A 23,917-nucleotide genomic window follows, 5' to 3' on the forward strand; every position below is an offset into this window, starting at 1 on the left:
GGAATGCTGAAAATCCCTGCTTTATGGTTAGATCCACAGTACTCTGAAGTCAGAGGGATTTCAGTGGGTCTTGGATCAGGCCCTTTAAAATGAGGGCAGCTGTAACACAATAACGAATGAGTGCCATGCTGCCCATGACTGCAGTGTTATAACAGCATTGCTATACATGGAAGTGTTCCATAGCCCAGGATTTAGCTGATTAAACAGTGCTGGATGTGTCGCCATTAGACTTGAAACATCCACAGCCTGATTTACTCTGTAGCTCACATACCCCAAATTTTTAGCATTCTTGGACTAAATTTGATAGATGCCCTATCAAACTTCTCTCTTGCATTTGTTCCTCTTTCCGGGACACTCAGGTCAAAACAGTGAAAGGTTTAGGTCTCCAGGTGGTGAGAGCCTGCTCCCAGCAGCCACATCCCTTCACATTTACTTTATAGCAATATTGTCCAAAAGTGAGAAAACAGCTTGATGTGGGCTCTGCTGAAGCATCAACAAAAAGAAGCTGTGATGGTATCCCACTGTGGCACACATCCTGGAAGAGCCTCATTTCCTCTTCCAGCAGTGACAAACGTGTCCCTTCCTCAGAAAGTGCTCCTTGCACCACTAGGATTTAGGGGAAGGACTTCAGCAGCACTACCTGTGAGCTGTGATAGAAGGCAGCGGGGTATGCGAGGATGTTCTGGCAGAGGAAGGAAGGGATGAGGCATAGGAGAGAATGGCATGCTGCTCTTCTGCACATTGTCTCTGCCCTGCAGCACTGCAGAGAGGGGAGAGTGGTCCCGGTTTCCTGTGTGCCTCTCCCTGAGACGATGGAAAGCCCCTGAAGGTGAAGGTGCCATGAACAAACTGCCCTACATTTGCTCCCAGCTGTGCCAGGGAGGAAGATGAGAGACTAGGCAAACTCCTGCCTGTCTGCAATACATAACTGGGAGTTTCTTTAAGGACTCTGTTTGACCTGCCCTCTTCCCCAGTCATATCTGCTGTGGAGAGAATAGCCCCAGCTGGTCTGGGGGCAAGCCAGAAGGTGGACCTGGACTTAGTGGGCAAGGAGCAGACCTCTGCCTTCTTTTCTTTCATGGAATAGAAACAGTTGTGGGTTTCACCTTCTGAAGCTGGAACTTTCAATCCCAAACATTTTTATTCAAGAGGGAAGAGTTTAGGCAGGTGCTAGAAATTTAGTGCTGAATGAATACCTGATGGTTACTTTGCAAAGAGGAGGAGGAAGGGTTCTTGAGGGGCTTGTATTCCCTTCAGCTTTTCCTACAAAGCTCAGGCATCTAAAATGTAGATAGCTAGCCAATTCTGGAGCACAAGGAGGCACCAAAAGGGAAGACTAGAAGAGAAAAAGAGCTGATTTCTATCCCTTATTTGGTTCAGTGATCTGAGGAAGACAGCTCTCACATTGTTCACATTTTAATAAAAGAATGCAATCAACTTTTTTCTGATTCACTTCCCTTACAAGAACAATTGACCACATACTTCTGTCTCAGCTTTGACACTATTCCTGGTAATATGAGGTTGATGCTTTTTATCAGTAGCATGTCCATCACATTTTTTATAGCATGCTCCAGAGGAGCTCAGGGCATCTGAGTCACCTCCCCACTGCTCCCAGGCTCCCCAGGACAGGGAGGAGGCAGAAGGTGGCAAGAGAGGAGCTAGCAGCAGGAAAGGAGAGCATCTTCCAAGGAGCACAGAGACAGTGCCAGCCCTGCACCCAGCGGGGCTTAAACTAATTTTGATATCTGAGGGTACAACCATTTTCACCTGACTGTTCATCAATATGCATGTTATTCAGAGATCACAGCCTTGGCATGGTGCACGTGTACAGAGGGTGCATTCATGTGTAGTACCTACTACCTGCTTGTGTGGTTCATGTGTGTCTGTCAGAACTGGGAGGTTTGATGAGAATTTAGTGTTCACAGTAGCACAAACAAAATAACTTGTCGTGAAATTAAACATTACTACTAATTTGTTCAGATTTCAATGTCTCTTTGCAGGTAGTAACTTAGTAAAACTTTCAAAACTGCCTATGATCAAATCTTGAAAATGTTACAAGGTTAAAATAGTTTTTTCCAGCCTTTTCAGCCCTTGATTTCTAGTCAGTATATCCTCTACTATTAGCTATTTTGGATTCACAATTCATTTTGACTCATTTTGGCCTTATTTTTTCCTCTGAAGCCTGTTCAGCCAGACCTCTTCTCTAGGTTGTGCCCATGTTTTCTGGCCAGTGGCAGTGGCAGCTGGGTGCTGACCATGCTCTGCCTCTCTTGGGGTATCCCCAGGATGCCATTTCCCTTCGTGTTGCAGCTAGTGGATTCCCGGTCTCAGCAGCCCTACGACTGGAGGCTGGAAATGTGTTAAAGTTAAAGAGTCAAAACCCTTGCAAGGAAAGGAAATGAGAAGCCCTCTTGGCAGCAACAAATGGAAAATAAACAACCAAACTCTTCACAAGACAGATTCCTCAATTATAGTAACTCAGGGTCGCAAAGGCCAGAGCTAGGGCCCATTGGCATATGCAATATGTAAACACAGGGATGCAGTAATTAGCTTCGTGCTCATTTTGAGGTTTCAGAAGTCCTGTGACCTGCCATGGAGTAAGGTCATTAACCATAACCACACTGGTGACCTTCACACAGGACACCCCATCTCTCACAGTTACATGAGTGAACTGCGTACTGGGACGCCTCCCTGGCTTGCATGCTCCAGCCCTCTTGTTTTAAATACCACTGAGCTTTATATGAGTGAGAGCATGTGACTTGTGGAATGGACTGTGATAGGAATATCTTACTTTCCCACATAGCCATGCTTAGGACTTAAATTTGATTAAGTAGAAGTAGTCAATACCAGAAATATTTAAAATTGTAGTCTTTTTTTTTTTTTAATCAGAAAAATATTTGCTTAAAAATAGTACTCTCAGGAATTACTGAAGTGGTGTGGACCTCCATTGCCTTGGGAAGAGAATTTATCTTTGGAGTATGCAGTGTATAGGGATAGACTATTCATTTGAATAAGTAGATGTACAGTCATTACTAGACATTTATCAACACAACAAAACGCTGCTCTGACCTGATTTTGCTGAGACTAGGTAAAATTAGTATTGAACATGAGTATTTTTCAAATCCAATTTTTGTTTTACTGTGGCTGACCTGTGATTCCCCTGAAATGCACTCATCCTGCTTGGAATCCCTCCTCGTACCACAGCCAGTTGAAGACTTCTTCAGACATTATCTGATTAATATGATTGGAAGCGTTATGTAGACATATAAGAGGTGGAAGAACTAGTACAAACAACAGAAATGAGTTGAGTCTCGGTTCTCTAGGCTATTTAATGGAACCTGCAGTTTTATACTCACATGTATGTCACACAGTATAGAAGTTATTATTTTAATTTATTTACCCAAAATTTATGCACTTCCTCATTAAAATTCCTTAGCAACAAATCTTGCTCCCTTAGTTCCCTTCTGTTCACCAGTCTGCATCTAGAATTCAGCTCCTCACCTCAAAGGCATTTCTCTCTCTCTTATTCCTGTTGTAAACTTAAAAAGAATCATAGCATAGTGTCTCTGTTCTCCTTAGAGCTTAAACCATTAGCTGACAAGCTACCTCACCTCTGGGGTGTTGTAGTCTTTTGAATTTTGACTAAAATTATCCCTCTTCCTCTCATAACAGTATTCTGCTTTCAGACTGTACAAGGTGACGACTGCTACATTCCACAGTGAAAAAGAAACATGCTATTCTACACTCACCCTCCCATGTCTTCATGTCTAATGCCTGAAATTTTGCCTGTCAGAAACAGGAGCTTTCTTTGATTTGTATTGGCACAGAATGGGACACAGTTAAGTTAATATTGCTTCTGCCCTCTGAACATCGAAACACCACCAGTGTGCAAAAATTCAATATAAGAACAAGAAACAATTGAAATGTATTTATTTGCTTACAATAATGCAGCTGTGTAACCAATGTCATCTATCTATTGGCTTGCATACTACCCAGATTTCTAAGGTGTCTTTCTTGTTCATAATTTTGGTGAGTTCTTTTATTATCTTCAAACTGATCAAAACATATTCTCTGACAGTACTTGAAATTGTCTGATTGATGGGGGAGCTTAGTTGGGACTCAATAGAAAGTCATATGTTGAATATTCTCTTCTTGGCAGAATTGGTCACAAAACCACAATTCTTTCCCCACAAATACTTTTGTATGCAGAATATTGGAATTTCAGAATATTTGTCTTTTGTCCAATAAAGTCAAACATTTGCAGACAGTTCTCCAAAGGGACTTGTGTTAGGCCAGAGCACATTTATTAAGGCAAAGAAATAATATTGATGGATAATTTGCAGTGTTTAAGGAGCTCTGAAAGATCTTTTGCTTTTCCAGGACATCTATTTGCCATTAACAGACGTGGTTACAGGAAACACGTGTCTCAATTTATCTGTCAATGAAGGGTAGGAGCCAAGAACGTGTTACATGTGGGAAGGTAAAAGTTACAGTATACTGCACTGGGTGAACAAAACAAAAAGTGTGAGGGAAAGAAAGGAAGAAGAAAAAACTGGAACTTAATATCATATAGTCATGCAGACTAAAAAGAACACAACATCATGGGATTAAAAGAGGAGAATGATGAAATAAATTGCAGTGAGGTTTGGATGAGGCTGAACTACAAAAGGAGCCTGTATGTGAAACAAATGGGAATTACCATGTCAGATCACACTGGGATCAACTAATTTAGTGCTAAAATAAGTAGAAAGAATCTTTTAGGCTAATTGAGCTATTTGTATCCTCATTATTCCCACTTGTTTGCATCCATTCTGAAAATATTATCATCTTCTCACAGTAAAACATCATTGCATAGCCAGTGAAGGGGAAATGAAGGGTTTCAAGACATCTCATCTGCTTCAGCGACACACTAGCAGATGGAAACAAATTAAAAAAGCCCCCTTCATTTGCTTTATCTTGTTTTGTGTGGCTGTTCAGAGACGTGTCCTTGCTGCTGTGTGATAGCAGCGCCTTCACTGAGTAACATCCTGTCGCTGACCTCAACGTCTCCAGCAAAGTCACTGAGGCCTCTGTGACGAGCACACCCCGTCATCATGTGGTCTTTGACCTAGATCCCTCAGCCACAGACATCCATCCAACATGGAAACAGCCAAGAGTGACCGAGCTGACCCTCTCTCCATGATCATGGAGAAAAGATTAGCAGCACTGCTGGTCACTGCCGGGTCTGCTGCAATGCTTCAAAAGCCAATGCCATGGAAGTTCAACTCTAAAGCAATGCCTGAGTGGCCACGGGGAGTTGTACAATACAAAAAAGTCTTTTTAATGTTTCTCAACAGTAAATACAAACTTACTGACTTTCCCTTTCTTTTCAAGTGTTTCTGTTGTCACCTCCTTCTGCATTCACTGACAGGACACAGCTAGCCTTAAGAACAGAGCCTGGCTTACTTTCTTGGGCAATTATTCTATTGTTCAAAGGGGAATAGAAATTTCATTTTGTGTAATAAGGAACAGTAGCAGTAGGGAAGATATGTTGTCTGGAGATTAAGTTGGAAAGCATTGTTTCCCCATTTCAGCAGGAATAGAAGGATGACTTATAGCTTAATTCTAACCTTCCTAGCCTGTCACCATAATTCATCCCTGAATTATGCTCTTTTACCCTGATGTTTCATGTGTGATATTCCTCAGTTTGGTTCAGAATTATCTTTCTTTAAAAAAAAAAATCATCTCCCTGAAGCAATGAATGTGAATGGGAAAGACTTCTGTGAATACTGAGAATGTAAATGGCAGAAAAAAAAAAAAAAGAGGTCTCAGACACAGGCATACAAATCCCAAGGGCACAGACAGAGTGGGAACACAGGTTCCTCATTTTCCTCATTTGAAGGAATTATCTACTGAGCACAAAACAGGCTAGAATATAGACTGTGACTTGCTCAAAAGAAGGAAAAAAGCCTACCTTTATGCATATTGCAGGAAAGAAGGAAAGAAAAAGATTCATGATTGTGAACAAATTCTTGTGGTGCACAGTATTTTTCAAGTATGGTTTGGCTCAAATCCGATAAAATAAGAATGGATAGCAAAATACGTGAATAGTTTCTTCTAGAGTTCTTATTACACAGGAACAGCAGGCATTTCTCAAAGAGAAATGTCTTGTCCAATCTGAAGTGTTTGCCAAATTGCTATAAGCAAACACATAATATCATCGCCTCAAAAAAACTCCCAGTTTCATCGTCCAAAATTACAGTTCAGTCCTATATTTTCATCTCTGTCAAGATTAGGCTTTGATAGGGGAAAAAAAATGGACTCTTTCCCCAGTTACAGTGGGCTAATGAGAGGCTGTTTCAAGTTGTGCCACTGTGTAGAAACAGAACCAAGCATGGATATTCTGAACATAGAAATCTGTAGGATTTCTAAAGGGAATCAGTAAATAGGTTGTCTTGACTGTGACCATGACACAGGTACAGCTCTCTGCCTCTTCAGGACACTGCCTGACCCAAGGAGGAGGAGGTCACATCTATGCCCTATAGATCAGTAGATCTACCCAGTTCTGGGGTGAGGAAGTCATCTGGTCCACAAGAGCCTCCCTGTAACTACAGAATCACAGAATCAGAGAATATGCTGAGTTGGAAGGGACCCTCAAGGATCTTCAAGTCCAACGCCTGGCCTTGAGCAGGACACCCCAACAGTCACACCATGTGCTTGAGAGCATTGTCCAAATGTTTCTTCAACTCTTTCAGGCTTATTGCTGTGACCACTTCTCTGGGAGCCTGTTCCAGTGTCCAGTCACCTTCTGGCTGAAGAATCTTTTCCTGATAGCCAACCTAAATCTCTCCTGACACAACTTCAAGTCATTCCCTTTGGTCCTGTCACTGCTCAGCACAGAGAAGAGATCATTATCTGCATCTTCTCTTCCCTTCACAAGGAAGCTATAGACAGCAAGGGGATCTCCCCTCAATCTCCTCCTCTCCAGGCTGAACAGACCAAGTGACCTCAGCTGCTCCCCATATGGTTTCCCCTCAAGGCCCTTCAACATCTTTGTGGCCCTCATTTAGACTCTCTCCAATAACATTATTGCCCTTCTCATGAGGTGCATCCCCAGGGAACGAGCTAACCTTCTAAAGGGTTACAAGATCCAAGCCCCTTGAGTGTTTCCCTAAGTCATCTGCAGCAACCCTGGCCATCATTTAACAGTGGAAGAGGGGGTTGTTACTTGGTACAGCAGCTACTGCTGCGGCCTCACAGATGTTCACATGGAGGGGCAGCTGCTCCACCTCTTCCACTCACCCTCAGAAGGGGTGGGAGGAAAGAAAGAAATAGATGAGATGGGGAAATGGGAAGGACAGAGAAAATGGGAGAAATGGAGAAAAGGAAATAGTCTACAGTTCCTTCTGTGTCAACCAGAGTAACTTCACTGAGAAGAGATCAAGTAACTTCCCCTCTGCAAGAAGGGGAGAATAATCAAACAACAGTATCTATTGAGTGGAATTTGTTTAAATTATTATTTCATAGACTCTTTAAGCATCTCCCAGTCTTAACACGTGATGCCATTCCCTCACTGCCATGCTGGGGAGTAAGTCCCACAGGCTGCCTTGCATGGAGGGACGGTTCTGCTGGCAGCCTTGCTTCTTGGGTGAAACCAAGCGGAGTTTCCCTTGTTCTGCCATGTAATGCTGTGATCTTTCTCCCATGCTGGGACTCGATGACCCAGATGCAGATGTCAGGATCAGGTTGTGTTGTTCAGCCAGAGCTAGTAAAAAGAGTTCCGACTGGGAAAGAGGCCACAGCACTGCATTTACAAGAGTTAAAATCTTGTAGGGAAGCATGAAATAGGAATTGGTTTGGAGGAATCCCTCTGTTGAAGCACGAAACTTGGCTGCCTGATACCCAACAGACAACACCCACCCTGACATGTTTTGTGATGGATCTGTTTGTTCTGAGCACTACAATGCAACTTTTCATTTTGGCAACTCTTTCAGCAGACAGAACTGGGAGACAAAGTGCCTTCCCTTCTGGCCCACCCTGTCCTCTCTAGATCACAAAAAGCACATTTTTTGAGCAGTGTTAGGATTTTATTTACTGCAGGCAAAGGCACAATTCTCTCCAGCCCAAAAACCACCACATCAACGGCAGCTTTGGTGAAGCCTGAAATCGAGGCCTAAGAATTCAGGTGTGAATTATGAAAAAAAACCACAATATCAATCTCATATTATGATGATGATAACTTGGTACCTTTTCCTTCCTTCTGACATCTCTTTCTTTGTACAATACATTTTCTGCTCTCGGTTGTAGCTGGGCAAGGATTTCCCCTTGCTGATGGATGCTGTATGATCTCTTTGACCCTTACTTCATTTCCTCTTTTGAAACCACAAGTTTTGCCTTTCTTCATGCAAGGGCTCCATGGACTCCATTCACTAGTTTCACAGTGCACTGCAATAAACAGAACAAACTTAGCCTGACCAATGTATTTTTGCATACAGAATACATATAATACATTATTTTCATTCTGCATCAGCTAGAAGGTGGCAAAAACTAATGGAATTAATCAGTAGTAAGTTACAGCAATAAATTGGCAGAAATTGGACTGTTAAGGATACGCAGTACAAAATAATGTCAAATAATTATGACAGTTACTATTTTCTACTCGCTGTTTTGTACGTTCCTGAAACAAGGCAATAACAGCACTACTGGTCTCAGTGGAATCAATTACTGGGTTTGTTCTGACTTTGTTTTGGTTTGATGGAGTTGTAAACCCTTTTAGCTTCAGTGGAATAAACTTTGGTCATGCCTGCGTGAAAAGTGAGTGAAGCCATTGGATCAAGCTGCTGCAGCTCGTCTCAAAGGCGGAAATTTGGAAATTGATAGTTATAAAGGACCAAATGATATCAAAGAATGTTACACTGGAAGTCAAGTGTCTTTGGCCATCTAAAGACCCATCATCTGTAGCATACACAACCTACAAGAAACACGCAAAGCAGAGGAGAATTTGGGTCAGTGTGAGGCTTCAAGCTTTTCAGAATGGTGCAGGTTACCCTTTCTAAACCAGAGTGATGTGAATGTGCATCCTGTACTGTTTGGAAGTCAGAAGGTGTGACATTTCACGCTTATCCAAAGAGTGTAAACAAAACATGGGAATAAACTTGGAAGGCTAACAATATGCTTTTAATAGCTGTCTTTCTCTTATGCCATCTCGCTATCTTTCTCTTGAAAAAAGATAGCAAATATATGTATTTACTGTAAGTCCAACTGCATGCTTAAGATTATAAGTCACCACTGAAGAACGAAAGACTTTCAGCTTCTCTATAAGGAGGAATTAGCAAGTCAACATTTTTCCAGATCCAGAAATTACTTCTAAATTTTCTGAAACCTAGAAATATAACAGACTTTAGGCAATCTCTGAACCTTCCTCCAGTGGATTGTCATATGGGTAATTTTTTTCAAGTTACACTGGAGCTCTTCTGCTAAAATAATTGGCTTTCATGTGCACAGAAAGGTTCTGGTTTTACTCCATAGCTTTAAATGGCTTTTCCTCTCTGAGACTGACTCACTGTTAAAGCAGCTGAGTCTACAGCAGTTGGAAACAGCCATCAAGAAACAAAAAGGATCCCTTGAATTTCTTTCAAAGATGAAAGTCTTTGCTAGAAAATAAAACCATAAAAGCCTACACTACCACCTGAACTAATATATATTTGAGAAGGAAAACGCCAAACTACTGCACATTATTTTTATTCCTGCAGTATTTCCCCACCAAAATACTCAATGCCAGAGGGAGCTATGTGCATGATACTGTGGAGAAGATTTCCATCACAGCCAGACTGTGCCTAAGTGCTCTCTCTCTGCTTGCTGCTGGCTGAAGAGGTTATAGCTTGCACTGCAGCTCACAGCCCTCAGCCACCACAATTCACAGCCAATGTACTAAAATAAGCTGAGCCCTGCCACAGCTTCAGTGTGCCCATGGTGGGGGATGCTAACTGCAGCTGTTCACAGGCAAACATATCACTTCTTGTTCTTCTTTCATTTGGAGGGATGGCCGAGGGATGGAGCAGACATTTAGGTGTGGTGGCCTCCAAAATTGCCCTTGTGTGAATAATTGGAGCTTTTGAGTCAGAGGCTCAAGATACAAAAGCAAGTCTCTTCTCCACAGCCAGTGAGTCACAATGACATCAATCTCACTCCCTCAGTGTCAGTGACACCCTATTTGTAATCCTCATTTTCTGAAGTCTGGTGATTATTGCACCATTTTGGAGATTGGAGGTTTTTTGGCAGGATGTTTCCTTAATATATTAGCTTTTAGCCTTCACCTTTGAAAAGGTAAGCTTCAAAATGTTCTTGCATACATGCTTTGAAGGCTCAGGTGGTACAAGGGAGCTAAAGTATAGCCATTAGTATTTTAATCTTTTTTAAACTACATGTGGGATCTGGCTCAGGGTTTTTGAAACTTTGATGTTTGTGGTGCTGCACAACATAGTAACCAAGCAAAAGACGTATGCCTTGCTACGTCAGGGAAGAACAAACAGGCTGTCCTTCCTCTGGCAGAATTAGCATCAAGGCTGTTTTTGCAGGACACAACCAGGTTTGTGCCTCTTGTGAAGTGGCAGGCTTGGGAAATACCTTGAGTGTTTTGTGCTGGGGAATGCATCTTGTTATGAAGAACAATTTCATTTCCCTGGTGTTGTAACTGACTGTGCCTTCCTTAGATCTCACACCCCCTCTGAGAAAACAAGGCAGGACATGGGGAGCAGACTCACCAATGCTGGTGCACTCCATCGTGTGGTTGTTGGCTTCCAGCCCATCAGGGCACTTTTCAAGGCACTTTCCACTGTATAAGTAAAACCCACTTTTACACTTTGTGCAGAAGTTTCTGGTGAAGCAGGTATCACAGTCAGCTTTACATTCTGAAATGCAAACAGTAAACAACAGCGTTGTTGCTCTGTGCCATGAACTGCCATGGGCTCTCTCACATATACCAGAATCACACAATTCTAGCAATTCAGACAATCCTCAAAGGAAACAAATTATGTTAGGTCTTCTTTCTGGCCAGTACACATGGTGAGGTCAGCCACAAGTGACACTGGCACGGCTGAGAATTTAGAAAGGATGGCCTGATGCTGAGCAGCCTCACACTGCTAATCTTCTTGGAGACCTGTGCAAATGGCAGGCAGAGCAGAGCACATGAGAATAACACTGTGCTGCTTCTGCCCTACCCTGGCACCACATAGGTACTAATTAACCCCATGGAACACAAGTGCTGGGTTAGCTCCACACTCCTATCTCCTGTCTCCAGGAGATAAAAAATATTCATCCAAGAGAAAAAAAATATGCCAGAATTTAGAATCTGCTTAGGAGTGGTTTTGATCAACATATCTTTCTTTTTCTTTAAATAGTTCCCTGATGTTCAAGCAGATGTTCTGTAATATTTAATGTATTCTCTATATGACTACCCAAATTGGCATTGCTGATACATTTCCCAGTTCTCAGAAATTTTTAAGAGAAATGCATAAGACCTTATATATGGCATAGCTCATGTTTGATATGCAAGGCCACACACTGCTAAAAAGTGAGCAAATACTTTGCAGTGTCAAGTTACTCTGTAAGAGTTTACTCTAGGGTCCATTCATTAAATAACTTTTATTACCAGGTAAAAACTGGGAGAGTTTCTTGGCTATCGCTCTTATGTTTTTATATCACCTGCGGGATTAAAAACAGTGAATTCAACAACAAAAGAGCAGTGGGGAGGACATAGTGATCTTTTCCAGTTCGTTTATGGTTCAAAAATCCATAGTGGGGTCAAAATGTTGCCTGAGCAGTAGAGAATAGAGTTGGCTTCTCTGTCTCCCAGCCTGGAAACAACACAAACCAGTAAATTCCCCCAAATCAGGCTGAAACCTGGCCAGCTGCAGCCTAGCCAGCTTCTACAGGCATTCAGAGGACTACAGTGAGCATGAGACAAGCTATAAAGAGACCAGGGCAAACCACATCTCCAAAGCATGCCACCTGCCACCTTATATCCTTGTAGCAGGGCTCAGGCGAGTAAGGGCAGTGGGTTAGGCAGCTCCAGTACCAAGATTCAGCACTCCTCAGTCCCCTCTCTCTCTTCCAAGCTGACAGCATTCTCTTGCTTCTGGAGGGCAGTGTCTGGTGCCCGCTAGTGCTTCCCCTTCACATGGGGATGTTGAGGAGGAGGAGGAGGCCATCATCTGGGTTCTAGGCAGGTCATTCATGCAGAGTCAGGATCCCTGAGCTTTAGACCATTTTGTGGTCTTTAACTTCTTGCTTGGATTAATATTTACCGCTCTACTACAAAGAACTGAGCAAATAAGGACAGAGCCCATCCATCTGTTTCTCTGTTGACTTGACTCCTAAAGAGACACAGAATTCAAGAGAGAACAAACAAATCCACATGCTTCCCCTTTCCCCAGCACTTACTTGCACACTTATTAATGTCGGGATACCGTGTCCCATAGTATCCACTTGGACACGAGGAAAGACACACTCCAATCTGTTTCATGCCAATCCTCTCCAGAACAAAGAAGAGCCTGGGCTTACATGACAGGCATCCGTTGTAGTCAGAGCATGTAGCACACCCTCCTTGGCAACCCTGGCTCACGTTAGGATGCACTGAGAAGAAAAGAATTAAAAAAAAACAAACTGTGAGAAAACAATACATTAAACAAGACCATGAAATAATGGTTCCTCTGCACTTGGAAGGGTGGACCATCCATCTCTCTGACAACTCTTAAAGGTTGCTTCATTTTTTCTTGTCTCTTATGACCTGACTTGTCATTTCAGAAATTATTTCATCTGCATAAAAATGAGAAGCTCAGCTGACATCTTTGCATCTTGCAGAAATAGCCAACAGCAAATGATCTTTGAAATAGATGGTATGGAACAGCAGCATTCTAGAGAACATTCATTTTTCTTTTCCTTATTTTAAGGGGCTTTTCTGCCTTGTGTGCACTTGGCTCAGCAGATAAATTCATGTTCCTATTCTTTCTTTTCCTAGTTGGGTGATTAAAAATTGATCTAGTGTATAATTTCCTATGTTGACTAAATGCAATTTTATTTGAGTTCTGCTGTGCAGAAATATGCCCTTGTAAGATCTGATGATACTTTGCTTTAAAAAAAAAGACACACGAGAGCCATCCTTCTCACCCTCCTTCTTTCCCTGGAATGTTCTCTCTGGCATGTTTTTAATCTCTAACAATTACAACCTGATGTTTAGACTTAACTGTGGCATTTACTCTGCTCCAGTCTCAGCATTTAGCATAGGTAGGATTATATTTGCCTTTCAATTGAATTGTTCTAATTCTTCAGACAAGGAAAGCGAAATTTATTACAGACACTGCCTAACTTCTTTAGGGGCTTGGGGATAGCAGGAAAGAGGATGCTGTTGCAGGCTATCTTTTCAGTAGCAGACATTAATCTGCTGTGTGATACAATGAAGTGTGTTACTTCTCAGTGGTAGAGAATAAAGTTTTGCATCCTCCTATACTTGAGAAATTGTTGCCTACTTTTAATTCCTTCTTACTTGCTTTCTTAAATAATCTGAAACTAAAAAAATAATGGAGCATCAAGTAACTCCAGACCCTGTGTTTGTCTTTTTTTTGCATTGTCCTGCATGAAAAAATTGGTCAATTTTTGAAGCGCAAGCTTTAATCTCTCAGCCTAACACCCCTGGTTATATTTCATATAGAGAAGAAATATAGCCCTCTTTTACATTTGTAACTTGTATTTCTAAATACTATTGGCTTCCTGTTCTGCCTTCTCCTCAGGCCAGCGATAATTTTATAAATGTGTACATGTATGGTGTGATTGCTTATTTTAGTGCTTTGATTTTATTTTGATCTGCAGGCACTGCTAAATATCTTGCACACATGATTAACTTGTTTTTTTCAACTCCTTTCTGTGGAGCCCTTGGAGGCAGACCAGGAGTCCATATGAATCCATGGCTTGCATTTTGAGAGGCACCACTGCCTGCTGCTCAGGGCAGGGTTGCCTGGCAGGGAAGTTCAGGAACATCTCTGTACTTGGTTCACTTACACTCTCAGCAGAAGAGATGTCCCATGAATGGGAAAAGCACTTTGCTGGGCTCTGAGGTTTCAATGACAAGTCCTGCGACCTGAAGAACCTCCAAGGGAATTCAGGTTCACTCTTCCTCTTTCATTAACAAAATGAGGAATGAGGGTTATTTCTCTCAGTAGGGCTGGACATACATGAGATGTACAAACTTTGGCCTTGCTGTGCACAAACAATTTCAGTAAGAATGCAAGAACTCAATTCTCTGTGCATACTGAGACACTCATTTTGTAGCATAACCTAGAGGAAAGTGTGTTTACAATAAGGACATAACACCACTATGAGAATAATTGACATTCATCAGTGAGAAGTTGCAACCCCAATTCTGTTATCATACTTGCTTTCACTAGATTCACAAAATACTGAGTACTTAATAAATAGAACACTTTTTTCTTTTTTTCTGAAAATATTCCGAAGGCACAGAGCTTATTGATTTTGAAATTAAGAGCCTGGAAAATATTTTCTTTCTAAAGTTAAGTGAATGAAAACATCCTTATCTCTCTCTCCTCTGTCTTGTGGTCCTTGTATGAAACAGCTTTAAAAGGCAGACACAGTAATGTGATCTAAGAAGCTGACATTATTTAAAAACTATCTGTGACTTTCCTTCATTAAGTCTGACAGTTGGATGAAAAAGCAGCTGAAGTACAAAATATTTGTCATCAAAGCTGCTGTATAAAATATGGATGATCACTTTTGACGGGAAACATATTATGTGTGAGCACCTGTGACACATCATTATGAATAGATTCTCTTGACAGAGAAAACATTATGTGCAACTGCTCTGAGGTCAAGATGTGTGTGTGTGAGCCGAGACAGGCAATACTTTACTATTGAAATATGATAATTCACTATAGCTAAGATCCATTACATGGCCAATTTCCATCTCCCCTTTAACTCCAAAAGTACTAAGTATAAAATAAAATGTACTCCTAGCCATTTACACAATTTCTGCCTCTTCTCCTGCATTCCAGATACATCTCATACAAATAACACAGCAAAAAAGGAAAGCACAGTTCCAAATGGAGAATGTTATTGCTAGTGTTATGGAGCAAGGAATAGGATAAAGTACACAAGTCAAGCTCCACTGTTTTCATGTCATGTTATAACTAAATGTGTGAAGCAAAATAAGCTCCAGTTCCTGGAAATTCTTGAAGAAAAATATCACTTTTTAAAGAAAAAATCAGAATTAACATTTTACATGAGGCACAGGTTTTTCTCTTAAAAGCTATTAAAGAGATGCGCTTTTTTGATTGTCTCTTACTGCATTTGGCATTTCTTTGAATCTTGTATCTGTGTAATAAAATAGTTTCTCATTTGTATTGCAATAAGGGTAGAACCTTATTCTGACAAGAATCAAAGCAGGGAGGGACAAGCCACACGCTCCAGAAACTGCATTCATTGAAAGCACTGGACTTTGTCATTGAACCTGGAAGAAAAAAAATTGTGGAGCAAAAATATTTGTGCCTATAGAATGTGATAACTTGTTTGAAATTAGGCATCTTCAAGCTCCAGCTGAAGATATGTATGGACCAGTCCTTCCCCTGCTGCAAAAGCTGGGTGGGATTGAAGGGATTCTGGAATCCATTCAATCTTCTAGGTACAGAACTGGCCCTTACTCTTCCTCTCTCATTACAGCAAATTGTTAGTACCTGCTGATCTCTAGTGCTTTGCCAGCTCCAACCATAACCACAAGGAAGCAATCAGTAGTTTTGCCTCTTTTTTTAACCAGTATCAGACACAGAGCTCAGAGTTTAAATGGTGTGCCACAGGAAGCTGGAAACATAAATCCCACCTAGCGAAATCCAGTCACAATACACCAGGTGTAAGCATTGTTACAAATTTCTATACCAAGGTAAACAGTAGAAATGGGTAAGTAATGTATATCCACGTTGAGAAACACTTTGAAGTGAAAAAGCAGGTGATAAAGCACTAGGAGAGCACAGACCACTCCTGTTAGCCACAAATTATAGATATGGTAAGAGGGATGAAGAGAGATTCAGTGCCTTGGGAGAGGGTTGGGCACTGTGGCCTTGTGGGTTAGACACTGGCTGCAGAACCAGGAGGTATGGAGTGTAGCATAGCAAATATGTCCAAGACATGCTCTTGCTAAATACACTTTCTTGAAACCACTTGGTCTTTGGTGCAGCCCACTCCATTACAAAGACAAAAAAAAATGAAATGTAAAAAAAGTCTCACCAGTTTTCAGAACTGACTCAATGGGGATGAAATATTCTATGCATGACCCTACTAACCATTGAGTGCTCCACCCTCTTGTATCCAAACACTTTTTGAGCACAGTGAAATCAGAGACTCTCAGGGATGGAAAATGCAGCGTAGCAGTGGGCAAAGCAAATGGTGGGAGTGCAGAGACCCACAGACAAGTTCTTTCTCAGCTCTTACACAAGCATCAGCCAGAAGTGATACAAACTACTCATTTGCAGACTCATGACTGGCTATAGGTCCAAAATCTATCCCTTTTTTTTTTTTTTTTTTGTAAAACCTAAATACCGGAGATTAGAGAAGACCCAAAATGGATGTTGAATTATTCCCTTCTCCTGTCTGACTTTAAGCTCTTTTTTTCCCAGTGGCTTCTTTTTGTGCAAGCCATTCGTCCAGATATTAGTTAAGTCTCATTAGCAAATGAAATCTCAGAATATTTTCCAAAGCTCTACTCTGGAAACAATGAGTTATAGTCTCTGTTAAAAGTAGAAAGTTAAGGATAAGGAGCTGAGTTTGAATCTGAACTTTTGTGGACAAGAAGCTAGATTTTGACCGTGTGCTGCAAATAAATTCTGAACCTTTGAGATTATATTTTTCAAATTTTACTCCATGTATAGATTAAAACTTAGGGGATCAAAAAACCATGGAAATAAGAAAATGCAGGAGAAATCCAGCTGGGCATATGTTCTGACACCCGGGGGAAAGCACAGGGTAGAAGAATATTCTTTGCCCATTTGCCGCAGCTGAGGTGCACTGTCTCATCACCACTCCAACAACAAGATATCCCTTTAGAGGCTTGCTCTTGAAATGGATGTGCTAGGCAAATGGAATCCATCCCTGCTGCTGTTCCTGGTTTCTCAAGCTTGCGTGTTCTCACAGGAAATATTTTCACAGCAGAGCTGCTCTGGAATTCGGCCTTCCCAGCTGGGCTGCCCCTTGCCAGGAGAGCCAGACCCCACCTCAGCTTTTACCACCAGGCAGCACCCACATGGACATGAGCCCTTGTGGCGGTGTGGATTTGGGATGGGAAATCCCATGGGTTCTCATGTCATTCAAATCCTCTATGTGCTCACTCACGTTCCTTTCTCTTTCCCTTGCCTAGTGAGAAGCAGCTGCCTGTGGTGGTGGCCTGAAAACAATACTTCATGTAAAGCAGAGCTACTCTCAATCATGCAGACCGTCCTTTAGGCAAGCGCAAACAGCATTTGGCAGTCAGCTCTTCTAATGAGAAAGTCATTAAGGAATTCAGTTTGCAAACCACAGCGTATTTCCTCAGACTCTTTCTTGGACAGTGTTTCTTTGTGTGGAAAAGCACTAGAAGTGGGATGCACAATGGTGGGGAGAAAAGCTGAAATGTCCTGCAGGCAGTAGGCACTGCAGAGCAGGGACGAAGCCCAGGAGTGGTAGGACAGCCCTGGGAGAGCCACTACGCATGGGCTTGACAAATGTGCATGATCAGTGCTAAATAGATTGCCAGCCTGGGCCAAGGTGAAACCTGAGTTCAGTCTTGCAGGCTAAGCTCTGCTTGATCACTAGGCCTTAAATTACCTGCTGGGAGCAAGGGACTGGATGTGCTGCCATGGGAGAGCAACTGCGGAAGATAAACCTGTACATAAACCTGTAAACCTGCAACTCCTATGCTGGATTGACAATAAGTTTTCTGGGATGCAACTGGATTGGTGGTGATAGCTGAGGAATGTGGATTCTCTGTTCAGCCTCCTCTGGGTCTGCAGGAATCTGAGGCACCCGCAAAAGAGGCAAAGAGCAAAAATCAGTCTAAAAGTCAGCTATTAAAGGATTAATGTCTTCTGCTTCTATTTGTGATTCGATCTTCACAAATATTTTAGGATTTCTTTCTAAGAGGGTGGTAACTCCTCCAGAGATTTGCCTGACTTCTATTTTATTTCAGAGTATTGCTGCCTTCTGATACAAAACATGTAGCAAAGAGGATTCCCAAGTGTCTTCCTATGTTTTGAAGGGAAACGATCTTATACAAAACAAAAAAATATTTCCCCAAACATATGCCAGGCTTGACAACAGTTTTCTCTTCAAGAGGCACTTCATATCTGAGGGAAAAGAAACCAACTTATTTTACTCACCAAATGTCAAGAGTTCTAAAAAGCAGCAGAAATGTGAGTATGGGACTGTTCCACAGTCTCAGGGAGTATCCATAACTGTTTTGTAGTGGTGTCTATGAGCAAGAAGGCCCTTGGCCCAAATGGCCAAGACCTCACTGGGGATTGCCTCATCATTATTAAACACATGTCTGGCAGAGTGATCCTGAAAATTAAGTATACTGGCAGCCAGAATGCATTTCCCCTGAATTCGGTTAGAAAGAGCATCAGCAGGCTGAAAAATCTCACCAGGGGTGCAGAGTTTTATGCAGTCTCCTAGCATCTTCAGCACAACAGAAATCAGCCACAACAACCACAAATGGCTCCTTGTCATTCCAGAGAGTTTTGTAAATAAACTGAAAAATTCTTTTCATGGAGAGAGAAGGGAAATTGACTTCTTTTGTTTTCCACATACTATGGAGCACCACCAACATTCAAGCATCCAGGAAGTTTAACCAGTATAGGAACCGAAGAGGATCCCTGAGAAAATTGCCTTAAACAACCTGATAGTGATGGTGATAGTGAAGGCAATACTTTCTCACATCAAGTTCTAAATCCTGTAAGCAACTACAGATATTACTTTTAGAGTCAGCTGTAGTTGTTTCCAGATGCCAAGCCTTCAAGACTATACATTATGAATTTTTTCCTAAAATGTAGCCTCAATTACATAATCTCTATCTTATTGTCTAGATAAAAAAAAAAAAAAGCTGTTATAGAAGGGTAAGTATGTGATCTATTAAAAGTAGTACCCCAATAATTGTAGCAACCTAATAATTCTATAACCAGCTGTGTTATGACAGTTGTCAGATTCAGCTACTTGCAAATAAAGCATCTGTGCTCAGATAAAAAAGGAGGTGTGACTTTTGGAAAGAGATTATATTTGATGCACATATAGACAGTATTTTAATAATTTAGTCCTGCAAGTTGCTGTCATGAAGATCACCAGCTGATTTTATAGGATTCATATGGACACAGAGCTCTAAAACCAAAGTTGTCAACATCACTGTGACTCCCTTGACTCTCCAATCTCTCCCCTGCAAGAGATGCATGTTTCAACTGAGTAAAGAAGCAAAAATGTATAGTGTACAGGTTCACTTTTTGAAATGTCTGGTCTTTCTCCTTGATAGTAACTTTCCATCTCCCATTTTTGTGTTTCTAACAAAGGTTGAGAATGCTCAGGCTATCCTAGTGGCAGCAGAGCCTGTACCCCCAACACCCCATTTGCTTCTCCTGGTTTGTTCTCTTAACATACTGGAGACTTTGATTGTTGCATATTACGCAGATGCTCGTGTACTTCCAATCTGTATAGGGATCACTCAGCTCATACTGTCAACATTACACAACTACAGTAGCATTTGCAAGTTTCTCATTTCCCACAGGGTCTTTTGAGACCAGAGTTTTTCTCTCAAAGTTTTGTTTCAGAAACCACAGAAAGAACAGCAGGATGTAACAGATTTTACTTTCCATGCCGGGGACTAGGGACAAGGGTTTAGACGGCAAAAGCCTGTAATCCCATGTTGAAACTATGATTTTCTACTACCATGTTTACAACATTAAAAAATTAATAAGCCAGACAGCAAGCCAGCCCGCTGCCTTGGCGGTGCTCAGATGTGCCTTTGGTCAATTACTTAATATCCTCTCGATTTAATATATTTTCCTAAGTGGAACTGATCAAAAGTTTGTACTGAATGAAGTGATTTCTTTCTGTGTAATGATTAAATTCATACCATACTGAAGCTAACTGGAAGCCCCAAATATGTTGCTTGCAGTGGAACTGTTCTGGACTGATGCCTGCGAACATTGAATTGGAACATGTCTCTTTAAATTCAAGACTCACATCAGGATTTCAAGTCATAGTGTAGATATTAAGGAGTATCACAGCGCTATAAAACTCTCTAAAAATTGTGTTCTACAACTTGTAACAAGGAAAAGCTCCGATTTCATACTTTCATGAAGGAAAAAGGCTAGCTCCTCCAGGATGACTGGACCATCCATCTGCCAGTGACACAAAATACTGTCCAGAATTCCAAGTTGAAATTAATGATTAAAATAGTGCTTGTAGTGACACTCAGCAAATGATGATCTGTTTTCACCTTTCCCTCATGCCACTGGGACTCATGCTAATCTAAAAGAGAAAGAAGTCAAAAGTTTCTGACTGCAAAACATGAACAGCATGATGTGAAATCAGATTAAACTCTGGTGGAAAATAGACAAGAATCATCATCACCAGTCAGCTTGGATTCACTGGCAAAAGTCCTGGGCCCCTAAAGTCAATGGTTAAACTCCTGTGAAAAAAACGGGGTGAGGATAATTTGTTAATCAGCATTAGCATAGTCCATGGTTTGGAGCATAGTTATCTGATTTTTAGAGGGCAGTGTGATTGGATGGCCTGTTTAAATTGGGATTAAGTAATAGGATGGGTGATATTTAAGCAGGCATTCAGATCCTGAGAAACTGACTCAGTTCAACAGCTCTGTGTGCCTGGATTTCCTAGTGAAGTAACTATGAATGGCACGTAGTTAGGTCTTGCTTTATCACCCCTTCTGCGTGCTGCCCTCCCTTTGAAGTCTGAGCCTTTCCCTCCCCAGCAGCTTCGCTGCCACACCCCCGGACCCACATGAAAGCAAGTCAGTGCTCACACCGAGCATCTCTCACTTCCCCAAACCGTGATGCATCTGACATCACTGCAGTGACACACAGCAGGCAGGTCACTGTTCAGCTACAGCTGTGCTACAAAGTGTTTGAGCTGAATTATTGGGGTGCTGGTGACGAAATCAAGGCTGTCATCTGTTTTGTGCTAAAGCAGAGAAACAGTTCCTTTTCTTTGTGGTGGTATGCCACCAATTCCCTGAGGACTTGCACACCAATCAGGGTCAGTTGATTGGAAGAGAAAATGAACTAAAATTAATTAAAACTTCTGTTTGGTTTTTGGGTTTGTTTGTTTGTTTGTTTGTTTGTTTGTTTGTTTGTTTAAATTGATGGAACATCTGTAATAGCCTGTTTGTTATCCCAAATCCAATTAACATTATACCCCCAGCACATCAAACTTTGTCAAAATATTTGACAAAATATTTCTATTTTTGAAGAGTGTCATATTCTAATGGAATTTTATTCCATTAATAATTGAGTGTCTTTAATTTAAAATAGCTATAGCAACATTTTACAAGTGATAAAGAATTATAAGATACAGAATTTCAATTTAAAAGCAAAAAGAAATTCTACAGTAAAAAAATAAACTGAGGCCACCTATTGACAATATTAGGTAAATAAAAACAAAATGTCATGGCCCAATAATTATATATAAAATCAATAATTAAATATCTAGGAAATTTTGGGTTAGCGTTATAAGACTTACTAAACATTTTATGGTAAGAACTGAAAAGTCAATGATTTTGAAGCCACTTTAATGTTTTTGTACAATAGCAAAAAATATGAAAAAAAAGTCTAATTTCTCTTTAAAATTTGTCTGAAGCCTAAACAGAAAAAAACCCCTCACATTTGGAAAGATTAATGGGCAAATGATGAACTATAAATTTTAAGGATGACTTTTTTATTTGTCTAATATATTGTGTAATATCACTGATGCACATCAAAAGTGACATCTGACACTTTTTATGCACTATTGAAGAAGTGGTCGTAAAAACATACTTTTGTTGAAGTATTTCATTGGTAACAATGGTAAGAGTCAGATCATTTAGGCTGGCTCAGAGCAGAATCCTGGGGGTGCATGTTTAACCTTGCTCTGCACATTCAAGTACGAATTTGTAAGACACATCTTCCTAACCAAGCTCTTACACCAGAAAATGATCCATTTACTATTTCATGGCCTGCTTTTTCAGGTGCCAGATGCCTTAACCAGCTTATAAAATATCTTTAGCACTTTGCAATGTGCTCTGTTGAAGAACATTTTTCTAATAACTCCAGTAATGAGGAAGAAAGGACTGTTCTGTTCTGTTCTGTCATGCTGTAACTTAATTAAGCTGATGCAGAATGATAGAAACAGAACCCATTATTGAAAATAGAACTGCCTAATATAAGTTATACCGACAATTTGTTAGGCTTTAGTGAAAACCCAACATCCCCTAGATATTAGAAAAACAAAAAATCACAGCAGTTATTTTTAAAGTATCCAAAATGATGAATATTTGGCAGCTCAGCTGCTGGCTAGTGGCTTGCCACCATGTTGGGCTGCCATGAGACAGGGCTCGGATGTGAGATGACCGCAACAACACTACTCAAAATACTGGGCTGATGCAGAAAAATTGTGCTAAAAAATGTCACAAGCAGATGCCAAAGTGGAATAAGTGAAAGGAAAGACTGAACTGTGCCCTAGAATGAAAATATCCTCTTTGACTGGCTTCTTGACCTCCTGGACTTGCACGAAGAAAGTCAAGCTGTTTGTCTCACAGAAGTAGCAAACTGCTACCCCAAGTACCCAAAAAGCATACACTCCTGGTGACTGCAATCAAAATCATCCATGAAGGGATCTAGGTCTGAGGTAGAATGATGGACCCAGTAGTCAGCTTGTAATCTGTAAACCACCACAGCTCTGCATGATGTTTTAAATCAGCAAAAAATATTACGATGGTGTCAGTTCCACACCTCCAAAGCAAAAATATACACAGTCCAGCACACATGAAAAAGAACCCATGTGGGAAAAGGTAAAAGGTACAGGTTAACTTTCAGCATCTAGTTACTTTGTCTTTCGCTAACAATACCACTGAGTTATGTGCCTTTGAAGAAAGTTAGGGGTTCTTGGGTTTGAAGGTTGATAAAGTTGGCTGGTTAAGGTCCCTTTCTACCATTGTAAAGTACTAGAATCTATATTTTCAAATCTAGGGCCTCCAGGGAGGCAACTAATCTCCTGCTTCATTCCTGTGTATAAACCCTCATTTTCAGAAGATGCAGGTGGTCAGAGGTCTGAAATTGAAGCTATTTATTCAGGAGTCCAATCAAAGAATTGCTATTTCACTTCTAGAGCCAAACTTTAAAATTTTGGCTTTATCATCTTTGGGCTTCAATTTTCTTCATCTGCAAAGGAGAAATGATATTTATCTCTTAGGATTGTGAGGTGTTTAATTCATGGATATTTACAATATGTCCTCAGCTTTGGCTGAAATTTCTGGCTTCTTTGCACAAGAAAGCCTTCATGAGAGAGCCTGTTTCTGGCACCACATTAAACCTTGCTTTATAGAGGGTTCTCTCATATACATCAGATTGTTATGGGCACAACTATTGAGTCATGGGTGCAAGTGTGGTAACAATTTATTGTAGTTATTCACACAACATTTCCATGCACAGATTTCAAAGGCAGACTGAGACAAGTTGAGAAGCCAGTTCTTTTAACTTTCTGATTTCTGCTCTGTGGCTGAAGAGATTAGATTATTGGAAAACATGCTATTAGCACTGGCTTGCAGCCAAAGGGTCTGCTATGGATTCTGCAAGGGGTGCTGTGCTCACTGTAAATTAAGGAAAAGAGCTGGGTAAGTTACTCCAGCGAGGAATGTTCCCTT

The 23,917-nt window shown here is 41.0% G+C and overlaps 1 protein-coding gene across 1 annotated transcript in view; it reads right to left on the reverse strand.

Annotated features, from left to right (window-relative positions):
- RSPO3 (R-spondin 3) overlaps positions 1–23,917 on the reverse strand; it is a 58,891-nt gene that overhangs the window by 14,519 nt on the left and 20,455 nt on the right. The window contains exons 2-4 of the mRNA XM_030945167.1: positions 12,421–12,612; positions 10,743–10,889; positions 8,227–8,424 (exon numbers count right to left, since the gene is read on the reverse strand). Coding sequence (XP_030801027.1) covers positions 8,227–8,424; positions 10,743–10,889; positions 12,421–12,612 — 537 coding nt within the window. The remainder of the gene's footprint in view (positions 1–8,226; positions 8,425–10,742; positions 10,890–12,420; positions 12,613–23,917) is intronic.

The sequence above is a fragment of the Camarhynchus parvulus genome, chromosome 3, assembly GCF_901933205.1.
Source record: "Camarhynchus parvulus chromosome 3, STF_HiC, whole genome shotgun sequence".
Lineage (NCBI taxonomy): Eukaryota > Metazoa > Chordata > Aves > Passeriformes > Thraupidae > Camarhynchus > Camarhynchus parvulus.